The sequence below is a fragment of the Stegodyphus dumicola genome, chromosome 12 (genome assembly GCF_044657685.1).
Source record: "Stegodyphus dumicola isolate Sdum_Otavi_A_Nest chromosome 12, ASM4465768v1".
In the NCBI taxonomy this organism is placed as follows: Eukaryota; Metazoa; Arthropoda; class Arachnida; order Araneae; family Eresidae; genus Stegodyphus; species Stegodyphus dumicola.
This window is the reverse complement of record NC_140779.1, coordinates 108,191,996-108,211,048: the sequence shown is the minus strand read 5'-3', so window position 1 is coordinate 108,211,048 and position 19,053 is coordinate 108,191,996. Positions and strand designations below refer to the sequence as shown.

General features: G+C 31.1%; 1 protein-coding gene across 4 annotated transcripts in view; it reads left to right on the top strand.

Moving 5' to 3' along the window:
* The first annotated feature begins 1,344 nt into the window (after positions 1 to 1,344).
* LOC118197964 (rac GTPase-activating protein 1-like) overlaps positions 1,345 to 19,053 on the top strand; it is a 61,118-nt gene continuing 43,409 nt past the window's right edge. The window contains exons 1-3 of one of the 4 annotated variants that reach the window (XM_035369537.2): positions 1,345 to 1,367; positions 1,820 to 1,917; positions 15,458 to 15,599. In XM_035369537.2, coding sequence (XP_035225428.1) covers positions 1,827 to 1,917; positions 15,458 to 15,599 — 233 coding nt within the window. In that variant the 5' untranslated portion in view covers positions 1,345 to 1,367; positions 1,820 to 1,826. Of the gene's footprint in view, positions 1,368 to 1,414; positions 1,669 to 1,819; positions 1,918 to 15,457; positions 15,600 to 19,053 lie in introns of those variants that run through there. The other 3 variants (XM_035369536.2, XM_035369535.2, XM_035369538.2) reach the window with 3 other exon arrangements.

Sequence of the window (19,053 nt, the reverse complement as noted above, 5' to 3'; positions counted from 1 at the left end):
AGCTGAATAGCTGAAGATGAATTCATTGTTGAAAGAACTCTATTTAAATCATCTTTATTACCTTCAAACAGGGTAAAAGTATCGTCTACGTAGCGGACTGAGGGATTAGCCATGGGAAGCCCCCTCAGTCCCATCCTGGCTGATATCTACATGCATTATTATGAATCAAAATTGTTTGAAACTTTAAACTTCCCGGCATGGTTCCGCTACGTAGACGATACTTTTACCCTGTTTGAAGGTAATAAAGATGATTTAAATAGAGTTCTTTCAACAATGAATTCTATTGATCCTGCTATTCAGTTCACTTTTGAACTTGAGACTTGCAATTCGTTTCCGTTTCTCGACATTCTGGTCACACGTAACACATCCAACTTCAGTACTACAGTTTACCGTAAACCTTCATCGGTTTGCCTTCCACCACACTTTAAATCATGTCATCCGACTAAACAAAAGTTAGCTTCATTTTATTCCTATGTTTTCCGTGCTCTTCAAGTTTGCTCCTCCAAACTAGCCCTTGATGAAGAACTAAATTATTTAAAAGCAATAGCTATTGACAGGGGCTTTTCACCCAACATTATTAATCAAGCAGTTAAAAAATTCTCATCTCAACACACTAAAAGCCACACTCTTATTTTAGGAGATTATAAAAATTCTGTTGTCATTCCCTTCTTTCCATCAATTAGCTATAAAGTTGCACATATTTTGCAGAAATTTAACTTTCGGGTTGTTTACTCTCCCATCAATAAAATTCCAACTTCTATACTCAAGGACCCCATTCCGGATATGAATTCCTGGGGTATTTATAGGATTCCTTGCCAGTGCGGTTTAATTTACATTGGCCAAACTAAGAGAGCCTTAAAATTTCGCGTCAAAGAACATGAGGCATATGTTAGAAAAAAGGAAACACAGAAGTCTTCTGTTGCTCAACATTGTTGGTCCGAAAATCACACTTTCAATTTTTCTGCTGCCAAAATTATTCAAAAAACATCTTCCATTGGAGAACTGGATTTTCTAGAGGCATTTCACATTCATAAAAATCTTTCTGTTCTAGTTAACGATCCTAATTCCGATCCAAATTTGCCTTCGGCTTTTAGAGAAATTATGTTTTAGTTCTGGTTTCGCCAACAGATGGCGCCACTTGCTTATTCTTGTCCAGGCTTTCTTATCTTATCTAAACATTATTTCCTATCTTGTTCATTTGCGGTTTTGCAGCTGAAGATGATGGTTCGGTAAAACCATCGAAACTAGTCCTGTGAAAATTTTGTGAATTAACGCTGATTTTTGTTGTTTGACTTCTGAATCAGTATTTATTCGGCGTGTTATTGTGTCTTAATTACTTGTTGGTGTTTCTAGCGCATATTTTGAAGGTAAGAATATGGCAACACCGATGCTAGACTTCAGTTTAAAATTAACTGTAACTGCTGTTTAGAATGTAACGAAATTTGAATGGATATGGCATTTGTACTTATATTTGTTCGAGTACATCTATATCGGCTTTGATTTTAATCATTTTTAATCTTTTCATGTTTCCTGTATGGAATTCTTAAATGACTTCAAAAATTATCATTTATTGTGTTTTGTGTTCAAAAATTTTTCAAGCTAACGATAATTTGTAGGCGGGCGTTTATAATTATACACAGTTTAATTTCCAGTCAGTTTTTCATTTTGGTAGTTAAATTTTAATTAATACCTTTTCTTTATTATAATGTAAACTACTTCATATAGTAGTATATCTTTTTGTTTTTCCATATATTCTATTTTATATTTTTTATCGTTGTACAGACTGCTTGTGTTTCATAGTGTTTATTTTATTATTTAGATTGATCATGGCCCCTCAAGTTCCAAAAATGTCGTTGGTGGCTCAGTATGACGATTTATGTCGATATACTAATATTTTGACTAAAGGATGTGAAGAAGGTTAGTTTTGTGGCCTTTTTCTTTTTTTAAATGAAAAAAAAAAAAAAAAAAACTGCCTAATAAATATTAGTTTATGAAATGTGCATTATATATAACCATAGGGCAAACTGTAGTATATTAAAATAGAAACGTAATGAGATTCTTGAAAAAAATTCAAAAACTTAAATTTTGAGGATTAAGAAAATTCTGTTATGTGATATAGGAGCAAATAAAAGCAGAATCATTGTGATGACACAGTTCTTAAAAGGTATGCAAATTAAAATTAATAAAAATTAAATGCTTTAAAAGTATTATTGATTTTCATAAAACTTTACAGTAGTTTTCATTGGCTATCATAATGTTAAATGCTTCAAAATATTTGATTCTGGCTAATTTTCTTTGTTAATCCTGTTAAAGTATAAATGCTTAAGCTCTTCAAGATATCTGCAAGTTATTGTCATATACGTACATGTATCAGTTGTCGGTATTTATAAAACTGTTACTTTGAAAAGTTACAATTTCTTATCAACTGTAATATTTTTTGTACATATGTTAATGAATTTAATATGACTTATGAAGGAAAAATTTGGTTGATCTTTACATTATGGTAACTTGTCGTTTTTTTGGCGAAAATTTGGCGACCAACTCTCCTACAGCAACCCTCTATTTTTCTTTCCCGCCGCCATTTTGTCTTCACGAAGTAAAGACATGTTTCTTTTCTTTTTATCTACTGAACACTTCTTCCAACAATCTACTAGCCGAATTACATTTATGCTAGAAATTTTATCTAAAAAACTGTTTAATCATGACAAATATTCACTGCAAAATTGGGAAAAAGTGCACAATACCATACTCCTTATGCGTTTTTCAAAATAACACATACACATAAACCATGTACACGCTGACTTATTTTTACTTAAAAAAACATCCCAGAATTGCACAAAAATGGCATTGTGCACACTCTTCACTATATCCATGTACACTGCTTTTTTCTCATAAATTAGAAAAATTTCACGAAAATACATGACAATTTTCTCAATCTTTAAACCTGGTAAAAAGAACATATATGCAATTACCTGATCACGAAAAAGTATATACCCTTTCCAAATATGAACATTTCCACATATAAAATAAATAAAATATCCAAAAAGTTTTACCTCTAAATCATCTATTACATTATACACGTCACCAACGAATTCATACAGCAACCATTACAAATACTTATTGTCAGATATTTAAATTATTTCCATGCATGTTTACTTCAACTAAAACGTATACCAAATTCCTACAAACATAAAATTCACAAAATAACTATCATTTAATTAAAATATAATTAAATTCAAAAACACTACTTAAAATATAAATGAGCACATACATTAAATTAATACATACATAAATACCCATTTCGAATTCACTTTAGTTACGGCCATGGGATCCAAAATTTCACGAACACTGTTTCACACAACACAGAATAAAGCCAAATACAAAATTTCCAGATTTTTTCCCGATTTCCCCCCTTTTCCGATTAAAGAACCGTAATTCGTCCATTAATACCACATGACATATCCCATGATCTCTCATTTCCCTCACACAAAATAATGCATAATCGGAACTGAGTACTGCTCACATTATTACCAAAGTGCCAGGTAGTAACCTTTATCGCCTCCAAAATGTCGCCAAACTACCAGTTACCATATTGTAAAGATCAACCAAAAATTTTATAGCTTCTGAAACCCCCCTCTTTTGTTTGGTTTCATTAGTAAAGTTTTGAATTAATTCATCCGTATTGGTTATAATGATGTTAGCATACATTATAGGTATTATTGGTAACACAGTGAACCATTTCTGACAGTTGTATGGTTTTGGTACTTTTCCGTTTCACCGGCACAAATCTCGCCAAGCAGACTATATTGGCGACAGCATACAGTATACACATAACAAATGTTAGTTCTAAGAAATTTTTATTTTGAAGGCATAAACATTTTAATATCGTTTAAAATTTTGTAAAAAGGCCAATAAATAAAGAATAAAATTTAATAAGACATTAATTTAAGAATTTATTATGCTTTCATGGTTCAACATCCAGATTCGCCGGTTCGTATCACGTGACTCCAAGTGATCTCATCTCATGTAAACTACGTTACAAAAATCTAATTCTCTCAGTAATTATCTACATTAATTTCAACTCTTCATTCGGAATACAAGTTTAAATGCAAGAATTATTGCAATTCATACGAATAGCTTACTCGTAAACTATGTGAAACCGCCATGCTTTACTTCGCTCATTAGAACTGAAGAATTTTACCCTTGACTTTGCCTTTTCTATATTTTCGGCTTTGGGTGAGCGGTGTGATTGCATCCTAATTAATTACCACGAATGGCCTTAGGGCATAAAATTGAACTATCTGGTAAAAATTCTCTGTATGCTATTATTGAAAGAAACAATCAATCTGTTAAGAAATGGTTGCGACTTGTTTTGAAAATGAGGCGTAAACGGTTACTAGCGAGGATATTCTATTTTGGCATCAGTTGTACCATTACTGGCGACTTTAATGCCTGTGTCTGCAAAATGGAAAAGTACCTTGTTTTTTAGTTTTAGAAGCAGTACTAATTTGGTAGACGGTTGCACGGATTTTGGCGATTTTTCTTTTGTCGAGTAATACGACTTATGGTAAACCCATTGCTGGATAAGTTATTCATGGTAAGCGATACTTTGTTGTCATTTTATTTAAAAAATAATGTGTTTTATTATGCATAAATTCCGTGTTTTAAATATTATTTATGGCTTCTAAATATTAAAAATCAATTTAATTTTGCATTTTTATATGAAATAAAAATTTTATTGTTTATGATATTTTATGAAATTTTATGTTGTGGATGATGTAATCAATGACGTCACCTTACTTTAAAAGTAATTAGTTTTAATATCTAGAAATTTAATCTAATGTTTTAAACGTTATTTATGGCTGTTAAATATAAAAATACAATTTAACTTTGCATTTTTTTAAAAAATGATTTTATTATTTATGATTATTTAAATAATTTTAATTCTAGGCTTGATGTAATCAGCTCTCTGATTGGTTATAGAATATTTGTGCATTAACAAGCTGTAATCAGCTTCCTGATTGAATTTCGGCTGATCTTTAGAATATGGTAACTGGTAGTTTGGCGACATTTTGGAGGCGATAAAGGTTACTACCTGGGACTTTGGTAATAATGTGAGCAGTACTCAGTTCCGATTATGCATTATTTTGTGTGAGGGAAATGAGAGATCATGGGATATGTCATGTGATATTAATGGACGAATTACGGTTCCTCAATCGGAAAAGGGGAGAAATCGGGAAAAAATCTGGAAATTTTGTATTTGGCTTTATTCTGTGTTGTGTGAAACAGTGTTCGTTAATTTTTGGATCCCATGGCCCTAACTAAAGTGAATTCGAAATGGATATTTAGTGGGATTGAAAGGGGTAGTAATAAGTGTTTCTTTAAGGTTGTGCGAGATAGAAGTAAAGATGTTTTATTAAGTTATTTATTTTACTTGGTACCTTGCTGTGAACTATAAGTATGATTTTAAAGATCCTGAAACAGAAATAAGAAAAGTTTATCGGACACGTAATCAAGATTCTGAAGAAGAATAGGTAAGTTAGTATTTTTAATTATTTGAGGATATTATTTTTATGCATTGTTCTAAATGTAAGGTGGAAGTAAAGTAATTTGCGTAAACGTGCATGGAAATAATTTAAATATTTGACACTAAGTATTTGTAACCATTTGTAATGTTTGCGGTATGAATTAGTTAGTGACGTTTGTAATACAGTCAAAAGTCGTTAATTCGGACACCCATAATTCGGAATGATCTATAATCCGGACCTCAAAACTAAAAACTTTCTGCGCATGCGCCGCGTTGACACATGCGCATAGGCGTTTACTCGTGCACGTAAGACCTTTTACGACTGCACATGTGAGTGTGCGCAAGTGCAGAATACGTTTTCGCGTGCGCGTTTTATGTATAATGGACGTATAAGCTAAAATTATATGATTATCTATTTCAGTTAATGTTGATGATTGCATTGTTCCTTAATTTTCGAATTGGTTCCGGCTTATTATTTTTTGCAGACTGTAAGAGCAATTTTATAAAAGTAAGTTTAAACTTTCGATTATATCAAATAGAATTTCCGATATATATTTGTTAATATGTAAAGGATCTAAAGCGAAAGTATGTTTTGAAATCCGAAATCTGTTTATCAATTTCATGTTGCTCGGTGGGGGGAACGCCGCGGCGGGCCGCATAATGAATTGGAAGTTGATCTGTCAGCACTATCCTTATCTTCAGCGCAGATGTTTTTATTTTATTTGGCTTATAATTCCTTACCAAATGTAGTATTTCATCTCGATATGCTCCCTCTTTGATATGATTTAAAACAAGTTCCTCGTCATTATAATTCGCTTCCGATAGCGAAGAAAAGTGACAGAGGTTATTGAAAACGAAAAAATTTGGATTGACAAATTAGTCGGTGTTCTCAACACAGCAATTATAGGACTTGAACAGCGGAACTTTCTAACTGAACAAGAAATTATGTCTGTTCAATAGAATTAAAGAGAAAGTATTATCACATGAAACGAAGCAAAACTTAAACAACTTACATTGAAAGAAATGTTTAATAAAGTAAACAAATAAATATTAAGCTTTTTCTTTTTGCAAATTTTGATACCCTTTAGATCATAATTGCTCTTTATTTCATAAATTACGGTTTCATATTTTTAATTTTAGAATTTCTGCATGCCATCTTACGAGATTTAAACTGATGATCTATAATCCGGAAAAATTAATAATCCGGAATCGCCAAAGTCCCGACGAGTCCGGATTAACTACTTTTGACTGTATAATAGATAATGTAGAGGTAAAAGTTTTTGGATATTTTATTTATTTTATACGGGGAAATGTTCATATTTGGAAAGGGTATATACTTTTTCGCGATCAGGTAATTTCATATATGTTCTTTTTACCGGGTTTAAAGATTGAGAAAATTGTCATGTATTTTCGTGAAATTTTTCTAATTTATGAGAAAAAAGCAGTGTACATGGATATAGTGAAGAGTGTGCGCAATGCCATTTTTGTGCAATTCTGGGATGTTTTTTTAAGTAAAAATAAGTCGACGTGTACATGGTTTAGTGATATTTTAATTAAATGATAGTTATTTTGTGAATTTTATGTTTGTAGGAATTTGGTACACGTTTAAGTTGAAGTAAACGTGCATAGAAATAATTTAAATATTTGATACTAAGTATTTGTAATGCTTGCGGTATGAATTCGTTGGTGACGTGTATAATGTAATAGATGATTTAGAAGTAAAACTTTTTGGATATTTTATTTATTTTATATGTGGAAATGTTCATATTTGGAAAGGGTATATACTTTTTCGCGATCAGGTAATTGCATATATGTTCTTTTTACCGGGTTTAAAGATTGAGAAAATTGTCATGTATTTTCGTGAAATTTTTCTAATTTATGAGAAAAAAGCAGTGTACATGGATATAGTGAAGAGTGTGCACAATGCCATTTTTGTGCAATTCTGGGATGTTTTTTTAAGTAAAAATAAGTCAGCGTGTACATGGTTTATGTGTATGTGTTATTTTGAAAAACGCGTAAGGAGTATGGTATTGTGCACTTTTTCCCAATTTTGCAGTGAATATTTGTCATGATTAAGCAGTTTTGTTAGATAAAATTTCTAGCATAAGTGTAATTCGGCTAGTAGATTGTTGGAAGAAGTGTTCAGTAGATAAAAAGAAAAGAAACATGTCTTTACTTCGTGAAGACAAAATGGCGGCGGGAAAGAAAAAATAAAGGGTTGCTGTAGGAGAGTTGGTCGCCAAATTTTTGCCAAAAAAATGCCAAGTTACCATAATGTAAAGATTAACCAAAATTTGTGTATTACCACGCAATTTTAAAATTTAATCCATATTTTCGAATTACGGTAAAAGTATAATTTAGGGTACCCCTTGACGATTTTCGGCGGTACATGGATATCGATTTTGTGCAATTCTTTGACTTGCTATTTCGGCTTGCGAAGCGGCGATTTTTGCGCCAAAAAACGCTGCTACACAAAGCCAAAATAACAAGACAAACAATTGCACAAACGCGGTATCCATCTACACATCGACTTATTTTCACTTTAAAAAAACCCTCCGAATTGCACAAAAATGGCATTGCGCACTCCTTTGACTTTATCCATGGACACGTCAACCTATTTTCACTTTAAAAAAAATCCCCGAATTGCACAAAAATGGCATTGCACACTCTTCGTGAAATTTTTTCCTTCGTGAAATTTCATGAAATTCCATGTACACGTCGACCTATTTTCACTTAAAAAAAAAATCCCAGAATTTCACAAACTGGCATTGCGCACTCCCTTTACTTTGTCCATGTACACATCAGTATATTTTCACTTCAAAAGTCAAAGGAGCACCAAAGTCTACAATATAGACAAACAAAAAATACGTAATCTCAATAAAATACATTTTAAACCAAACAATAAAATAAAAAAGGAAAAGCATGTTATACATTTAAGCACTACCAAAAGCAAATATTCACTTACCATGATTTTCGAATTCGCTTCAGACACCCAGAGCCACATAAAAATCAAAATATCAATCATACTCAAATGACTTTTTTCAAACCAGGTACTCTTTCTGATGGAACGCTTCACATAGTGACCATCTGAACCTTTCTTCCTACAAACCCATTCAAATCCATCTAAACGGTTTTAACACACCACAAAAACGCTTACAAAACATCCCATGATTCAAAATTTCCCAGAATTATGCACCCGATTACGTCACAATAGGGTTTCCATAACATTCAACTACTCAGGCTACCATAAAGGAAACAACAACTTAGCGATAAATCAAACGACAACTTCGCTATAATACAAGGGGTACCTTAAAGTGTACTCTACCCCAAATTCCTTCAAAGATGTATGTTGTTATTGGTAAGTATCAAGAATTATTGGTATCGGAATCAAAAAATTGACTTTTTGTACTTAAGGGAGGGGCAGTTAAAGGAGCTTCAAAATCTTAAAAACAATACAGTCAAAAGTCGTTAATCCGGACTCGTCGGGACTTCGACGATTCCGGATTATCGATTTTTCCGGATTATAGATCATCAGTTTAAATCTGGTAAGATGGCATGCAAAAATTACAAAATTAAAAATATGAAACCGTAATTTATGAAATAAAGAACAATTATGATCTAAAGGGTATCAAAATTTACAAAAAGAAAAAGCTTAATATTTATTTGTTTACTTTATTAAACATTTCCTTCAATGTAAGTTGCTTCGTTTCATGTGATAATACTTTCTCTTTAATTCTATTAAACAGACATAATTTCTTGTTTAGTTACAAAGTTCCGCTGTTCAAGTCCTATAATTGCTGTGTTGAGAATACCGACTAATTTGTCAATCGAAATGTTTTCGTTTTCAATAACCTCTGGGTCACTTTCTTCACTATCGGAAGCGAATTATAATGACGAGGAACTTGATTTAAATCATATCAAAGACGGAGTACATCGAGACGAAATACTAAACTTAGTACGGAATTATAATCCAAATAAAATAAAAACATCTGCTCTGAAGATAAGGATAGTGTTGACAGATCAACTTCAATCCGCGGCGTGAAATTCATAAACAGATTTCGGATTTCAAAACATAATTTCGCTTTGTAGATACAAATTACATATTAGTAAATATATATTGGAAATTCTATTTGACATAATCTTTCTAATCTATCATAATCTAATAATGACGTTTCTGCCCCCACCTCTGCCGCAGAGCAGCGTGAAATTGATAAACAGATTTCGGATTTCAAAACATACTTTCGCTTTGTAGTAAATATATATCGGAAATTCTATTTGACATAATCGAAAGTTCAAGCTTACTTTTATAAAATTGCTCTAACAGTCTGCAAAAAATAATAAGCCGGATCCAATTCGAAGATTAAGGAACAACGCAATCTGCAACATTAACTGAATTAGATAACTTTAGCTTAGCGTATAACTCCGTTAAACATTAAACGCGCATGCGCACAAACATATTCGCAGCCGTAAGGGTCTTACGCGCTCTCGTAAACGCCTGTGCGCATGCGTGAACGCGAAGCATGCGCAGAAAGTTTGTAGCTTTGAGGTCCGGATTATGGGTGTCCGAATTAACGACTTTTGACTGTACCTATTATTGGAGGTGTTTTTTTTTTCCAAATTTTTTTTGTTATTTTTAATCTTTATGATCCATTAATTTGGCTCTTAATTGCTTTATCTATTTATAATTTTTTTTTTATTCTTGCCCTTGATATTACATTTTTCAAATTTTTTTCATTGATATCTAAATTATGATTCCAATTTTTTTTTGTGGTACTTATCAATAAACGACAGGTTAAATGACTCAAAAAAATGTAAGTACATATTTTTCTTTTATTTTATAATTGTATACTTCAATTTTTGTTAAAAAAATTAATTCACTATTTTCAAAAATTGCTGAGATAATTATTGTCACATATGTTTTAATGTTAATTATATTCTATATAACGTATTTTAAAGTATTTAAATGTAGTAATATTTTAATTCTTTTAAACGGCACAAAGTTTTTAGAGCAGTGGTTTTATTCTCTTCTTTGCTATATGAAAGTAATAATAATCTTACATTAGTATTTTATACTCATAGTAAATGTATTTATTTACACTTGCCTGCCATCTTAAAAAAGACATTTTCAACAAAAAATTAATCCATTACTTTTAACGATATTTATTTATTTTTTTTTTAAGTTTCGAATACCTTAGAAGCTCCGGTGCTACTTTGGTAGACGGTTGCACGGATTTTTGGCGATTTTCGTTGGCACAATTGTTGGCGCGATTTTTACAATCGTCAGATTTTTACAATGTTTTTACGCATAGTAAAGTATTCGAAACAAAAAAAAAAAAAAAAAAAAAAAAAAAAATATCATTAAAAGTAATGGATTAATTTTTTGTTGAAAGTGTCGTTTTTTAAGATGGCAGGCAAGTGTAAATAAATACATTTACTATGAGTATAAAATACTAAAGTAAGGCTATTATTACTTTCATATAGCAAAAAAGAGAATAGAAACACCGCTATAAAAACATTGTGCCAACGTTTAATTAGATTAAAATATTACTGAAATTGAATATCGAATTAAAAACCATCCTACCAACATTTAAAAGAATTAGAATATTATTAAATTCAAATACTTTAAAATACGTTATATAAAATATAATTACCATTAAAACATGTTACAATAATTATCTCGGCAATTTTTAAAAATAGTGTATTAATTTATTTAACAAAAATTGAAGCATACTATTATAAAATAAAAGAAAAATATGTACTTAAATTTTTTGAGTAAATTAACCTCTTGTTTATTGATAAGTACCACAAAAAAAATCAAAATCATAATTGAATCGGCTCTTTTAACCATCTTCATCTGTTATCCACATATCTCGCACTTCATTGAAAAAGCAATTAGCGAGGTTTCCTCCAAAAATTTAAAATAAATTTCCTCTGACGCTATTAACAATTTATGAATAAATCTTTGATTAGGAAAGACAGGTTGGCCAAAATAAGGTCTCAAAGGGCAATTTTTTTATTCCAATACCAATAATTCTTGGTAATTACCAATAACAACATTCATTTTCGAAACGGAGATATTCATTCCATTATCCATCCCGGAGATGAATAATAAAATTTTAAAATGGCGCGGTAATGCACAAATATTTAGTAACCAATCAGGGAGCTGATTACATCACGCATAGAATTAAAATTATTTAAATAATCATTCATAATAAAATCATTTTTAAAACAAATGCAAAATTAAATTGTATTTTAATATTTAACAGCCATAAATAATGTTTAAAACATTAGATTAAATTTATAGATATTAATAAAACCAATTACTTTTTAAGTAAGGTGATGGCATTGATTACATCATCAACAACATAAAATTATATAAAATATTATAAACAACAAAATTTTTATTTCAAATAAAAATGTAAAATTAAATTGATTTTTAATATTTAGAAGCCATAAATAATATTTAAACCACGGAAGTTATGCATAATAAAACGCATTATTTTTTTAATAAAATGACAACAAAGTATTGGTTACCATAAATAACTTATCCAGCAATGGGTTTACCATAAGTTGTATTACTTGCCAAAGGAAAAATCGCCAAAATCCGTGCAACCGTCTACCAAAGTAGCACCGAAGCTCCTTCTGGAAATTACTATCAATATTGTCCCAAAAATTCTGAGAGTAATTGTATTTGGAGCACTGTTTTATAAACTCTTTTTGTGTATGCATCATAGATGTAAATAGTACTTTTCGACTGTCTGCACCTTTGCTATGTTTTTGGCGTATAGTTTAGTATATATGCAGTAGTAGTTAAGCCTTGCATGTATGTATCGCACATGTTTTTGACATGCATAGAAATTTTCCATGCTTAACATTTAACTATGATTTCCCTGATCTGTGTCTTTGGCCATTATATATTTTGTTATAAAATTTCTCATGTCTAATAAAATATTCTTTGGTATTTTTATATTTTGCCATCGCAAATCTTGCCAAGCAGACTTTATTGGCGACCAGTATACACATAAAAAATGTTAACAAATATTTGTTCTAAGAATTTTTTACATTTTTTCAAAGTGGCCTTTCGTTTCCCTTCTCCAAATAAATTCCGCGAGATAACTTTTTAGATGAAGACATGCTGTTCCTCTGTGTTTCTTATTTCACAATTTGGTATACTTCATGGTCTTTCTATTTTTTTATGTGTGTGTTCCAGTTTCTGGATTGACAAAGTTGTATTTATAGTTCACTTTGAGATGTTCGAAACTTTCTTCTTCCAGTTTTTTAGTGCAGTACGATTTCCACGAATTTAAATATATTATAGTTCCTTTTTTGATATTTTCCTTAATTGTTAATATAATGCTCATGGATTGGTTAGGCAGCTTTACAAGGAAACATTTGTTGTTTCACAGCAAGCTCCACCAAATATCCACTACTGTGGTAGGATCCGTCCTGCATTGTTTTTGCATTTCGTGAACATACTTTGATCCACTTCCACGATCGTACCAGGTCCTCCTAGTTCCCACTGTTTATGTTTCAGCAGAGAATTTACACAAACCTCATGCATGTAGTTATTCCAGTTCACAATTGTTCCGTGACCGATTTTTAACCAACTGATTTGCACACCATTTAACTGAAGTTAATTCTTTGCTGCAACCATAAATAAACTTCACCCACTTCAAGAAATTCACTTTCGATTACTTAAACCATGTGCCTTTCCGAATACTACTTTTACTGATGACAAACTGAAAGGTTGCAGCGCCACTGAATTTAGTCTCCGAAATACTATTTCATTTCATGGTTATTGTCACAAGAAGCAATTTTAGGCAAAACGCTTTTCGCTTGAAAGAATTTGACAGATTTTCCCTCTGCTCTGGGTAAATCTCAAATTTTCATTGGTTTTTCATCCATTTTTTATGTATTAGGCAGACGTATTTGTCGTAATTAATGTGACTGATAAAAAAATGGCCGCGACTTATTTTGAAAATGTGGCAGTAAAAGGTTACCAGCCGGGATATACTGTTTGGCTCGGTTGTATCATTTATGGCGACTTTATCGCCTCCGCCGGCAAAATGGAAAAGTACCATTTCTTTTTATAATCATTTATGAATACACTACCTATGAGCCTCAAAAGTCAAGCAAAAATTTTAGTCTTAATTCACAAAACTGCCAATGATTTGTGCACCCCTTCATCAAACATTTTTTTTTTTTTTTTTTTTTCCTCCCTTGAAGAAGAAAGACTTATGTATGATTGCCTCTTAATTAATAGACTTTTATTCAAAACCTCCACTGAAATCAGGTAGCTTTCTTGCCTAATTTTAAATTATTTTCATTTAACAGATAAATTTCTGTCTGAATAAATATAGATCTAAAGCTAAAGATGATCTTGTTAATCAATAAGATGTATAATTTTTCATATTATAAAAGTGTGTTGTTCATCAGCATAATAAAGTCAATGATTTAAAATGGAATTTTATATGTATTTCTTAAAAATATTCAGAACAAATATTTTTATACCATTAGTATAATAAATAAAATAGGTTTTTATTGTAGCCTTGGCTACTAATGTTTAAAATTAATTTATGATTAGGAACAGCATGAATTATAAACAAATAGCTAGGTTTATTGCATTTTATTTTCCAGCTATCGAAATGCGGCGCTACGAGCAACGTTTTGAAACCCAAACCTAGCAATCATGAATCAGAACTAGTTGCCATTCAGCATAAAGAAATTTAAATATAAATATGAACTACTTGTTGCCATTCAGCATAAAAGAAATATAAATATGAATATTAACAAAATATTAAAGTTAATTTTATAAAATAATTAAACTCATGAACAAATATATGAAATAAAAAGTAATTATTTCTCATGCAATAACTGGGCCACTACACTACTCCCCCACCAGTAACTAAGTTACGTTATGAAGATGGAGAAATAGGTAGTAACTAGTATTGCAGTGTTAACCACTATCAGAATAATTTAGAGTCAATCCTGGAATCTAACAGGTAAACGTATAGTTCTGCCTGTGCGAGAATGTTTTTGATTCACATCCGAAGTTGAGTCCGGTCTCTGCGAATTAGTGTAGTCAGGTTGTATCAACTGAGAATTTTCCTCAGCTAAAATATATGCTGGTTTCAAGCGGTCCAGGGATACATTAACATGTTTTCCTTTTATGCTAATGGTAAAATATTTGTCCATGCAATCAATAACAAGAAATGGTCCTTCATAAGGAGGTTCCAGAGGTTTTTTTACCTGATCTATTCGCTGAAACACATGAGAACAAGATTTTATGTCTTTATGTACAAATATCCGTTCAGATAAATTTTTACAAATTAATCTAGGTCCAACAACTTCCATCTGTTTCTGGAGCTTATTAGCAAAAGTCTCCGATGATGTCTAGATACTTGGTTCGCTGAAAAACTCTCCAGGAAGTCTGAGACTCTGGCCATAAACTACTTGTGCAATAGAATGATTTGTATCTTCTTGAATAGCAGTACGCAAACCCAAAAGTACTGTTGGTAATGTGTCCGTCCAAGATATGTTGTTGTGGGCTTTTAATGCTGTTTTTAATGTTCGATGAAGGCACTCAACTTCAAACAAGAGATAACTTAAATGTTACTTACTCATAAGAGACTTTCTCTGTAATTAAAACAATCTTATTATTTCAGAAAAATCACTGTTTTATAAAATTATCTTGTTAATATAGCAGCTTTTATTTTATAATTTTATATGTATATTTTTTTATTGAAAGAAACAAATATTTTTGCTTCAAAACTGTTTCACCGCCTTTTACTATTAATTACACAGAGAAATACTGAAATTACAATTTTGCTTTTAATAAACTTTTAAGTGTAAATATTTCAGTATAACAGAGAACATTAATTTCAATTTTTTTTTTTTTTTTTTTTTAATTCTTGTGTTTGAAATATTTAGAGTTCAAGATTTTTGTTGAAAGTCAACATGCCTGCATGCGTAAATGGAAGGAAGCTGAGAAAGAAATCCAGACTCTCCGTGACACCATTTTCGAACTAGAATCTGATAAGAAGAGGCTAGAAACCCAGAATATGCATATAAAGTAGGATATTTGTGGGAAAATACATATTGTTTGCTATTGTAATCTGCTATTCAAAAAGAAAATATATCATAATTTAAAGTAATTTTGCTTTAATTAAAACAAGGGTATAAAACAAAGTATTATCATATTGATGAATGAATACATTCTTAAAATACAGTTTTATAATATGAGAATTGTTTAAAGGTTAATTTTTCTGTGTTATTAACTCTGTAAATAATTTTAATATGCAGCGTCATTTTTGTTATCAAACTTTGAAATAAAATTACAGGCAGAGCACTGATATCTACTCATTAGAGAAAGGAATTTAAGGTGCTTTAAAAAACTAGAATTGTTTTACAGATTTAGTTTGAGATACTGTAAGTAAAAATTATCAAACATACTTTATTACACTTTTGTGGGGACATTTCCTCTCTTTTTGATTGTTCAGCATCTTTCTGCTTCTTTTACTCTCATATTGCCATTGTTATAGCCTCATGTACAGAAAGTTCTTGGGTTAATAAAGAAAAGGGAATAAAATTTCGTTTTCTTGCTGAATCTATCTTGCTCTGTCTGGTCCAAGCCAATTCTAGACCTGTTGTTTAGCTGTCACTGTATTCTTGTAGTAGTTAAAAGCAATCTCGGAGCTTTCTCATCTCTGTCTTGGTGATGGCTGCTGCTACTGTTTGATCATGTAAAGAAATACATTTAATTCAAAAGCATTGGACTTAAATGTATTTCTTTTGTGTCAAAGAAATACATTTAAGTCCAATGCTTTTGTTATAAAAAAAAATCACACATTAAGTCAACTGTAGTATTATCATAGTTTGATAGGACAAACTGCATGTTATGTCTTCTGATATACGTAGAAATAATTTTTTTATGAATATCATTATTATTAGTTGTCAGCCTTAAATGTATGACATATGCTATATATCAGCTATTGTAAGTATCTGAAAAGTGTCAGGGAGGATCTTATTAGGGTAAATGATTTACGATGGACAAATTTTTATAAAGGATCCCAGTTATAATTGTTTGCACTAAGAAGTCATCAGGTTCTTTCTATTAGAATTTTGCATTGCAACAGTTGGGGTACTTGGATTAAATGTTCAGTTTTCTTGCGTGCCATCGAGCATGACTGATAAGTCCTTAATGATGAAACTCAGAGAATTGACGATTCTTGCTGTGCAAACTAAAAGTATTTTCTGATGTAATTCAGAGTTTCAAAGAAGGTATGAACGAGGGAAAGCAGTGACAAAAGTTGACAACTCTATCGTATAGTTAATAGCGATAGCTGCAAACGTGAGCACGAATCTGTAACTACCATTTGGACCAATATATTCATGAAATAGGGTGAATGGACATGAATCATGTAGCAAGGATTCCCCTCCCTCTATTCTCAGTGTTGCCAACTCTCTCTATTTAGGCAGAAGATTTCCAATTTCTGACCGTCTCCCGCCAACCCAATTTACAACATATTTCTCCCAAATTTTTCTTATTCTTAACATTTTTTCACAATTTTATGTTACTTGACTTAATACTTTGTTATTTACACATACACAAAAGTGATTTTGGGGTTTTTTAAAGCACTTAGTTTTTCTCTAGGTTACATATAAAAATGAAACTAGGTTATATAAGTAAAAGTCGTTTCATCAGTGAGATGAACCACATAAAACCAAACGTTTCATCAGAGAAATTAAAGTGCACTTCTGCTTTGTGAGTGAGAGGACATGTGTCCGAAAACATTGTGTTCCAGTTCTCCAATGAGCACTGAGCACCACTGTATGTCGTCTGGCGTATATTAGCCAATGAGTACAAAGCAGGATCAAGGCTGTTATTTCGTTCATCTTGTCACTGAAGAATGTGAGTGCACATGCTTTCAAGAAATAGTTTAAGAAATTATTGTCTTTTGTTTTAGTTATATTGCGAAAAAAGTAAAATACTCATGTACTTTTCAAAAACTGTACACATATGACTTTTCTTCTATTATTTTGTCAAGGAAATTTAATACATTTGCAATATGTACCATTTGTCATTACGATTTTTCTATTTCACACTGTGGAAGGGTCGATGTTCTCAAACATGTATGTACTCAAAAACACAAGGATAACATGATTCGATTGAAAAAAAAAAAACAAAAAATTTAATTCTTTTATTTAAACAAAGGACCAAAAAGTTATTAATACAGGATGGCTGTTCTCTGCACTTTTTACTGGAATGCAACCTGCCACAGAAAACATTGGATCATGTTGCAGCTGTCTTTAGAAAAATGTTCCTGATGGCAAAATTGCTAATAAATACTCAAGTACAAAAACCAAAACAGTTGAAATTGTTAAAGAAATGGGTGTGAAAGATAAATCTTCAGTTATTAATTCCATTATAACAGTTCTATTCTGCCTGTCAATGGATGGAAGCAGTAATACTGATGCAAAACTGTAATGTTTTATTTATTTATTTTTATTCTTAGTTTGCACAGCAGAAGGCTATTCGACAGGTTTTAAAGTAGCACGGCTAATTACTAAAACTTTAAAAGGCAGTTCCTCTGGATAATCGCTTAGCACTTGATGCCGATAATGCACCAGTAATGGTTTGTTGGAGACTGGTTTTGCAGGTTAAAAAAAAGGAATATTCAGATTTGCAAATTATGAGGTGCACCTGTCACCTCTTAAATTTAGCAGCTAAAGGGGCAAATTCTTTACCAATAAATGTGGAGGAACACATTGTTGATATTTATTATTATCTTGAAAGAAGGAAAAAGTGAAACAATTTCATCAGCTGCATAATACTGAAATAAAAATTTTGAAACATATATTTACACACTGGCTATCTTTAAAAGAATGTTTATCTAGAATCCTCGACCTATAGAACCCACTTCTTGCATTTTTTAAAAAAAGTAAATGCTTCTAGAGTTAAGATAAAATACTCTATTGAAAGTTATAAAATAAAGTAAATGGAGATGTAGTTATTACTTCCATTGTTAAAAATAGGTTTGAGGAAAATAAAGTAATTTCTGCACTAGTGAGCAATTTAATTGGCAGTTCTCAAAATAATACAACAAAATATAAGTGTAAAGCTGATACAAATTTCAGTCAATAAAAAACTGATCAATAAGGGAAACTTTTTCCAATTACTGTGAGTTCATCTTGCGAAGAACGAATATTAATGATTTTGTCTTCGGACCTTAACAAAGCTTTTTTCTTTTTTATGAAATTTATTTTGCCATCATTTGATGTTCTTAACATAATTCTACAAAACAGAATTCCATTAATTCATGTTTTGCGATCAATGATTTATGATGTGCTTAAAAACATTTTATCAAAATTTTGTAATACCAATCTTTGTCTTGTCTTCTAATTCTATATATGATGTAATTTATTATGAAACAGAAAATCTGAAGAAAGATGATTTGGTAATAGGGGGGCTGCAACTGAAAAAGTAGAGGAAGAACTCAGAAGAAGACAAAAATAAGTTTTAATTT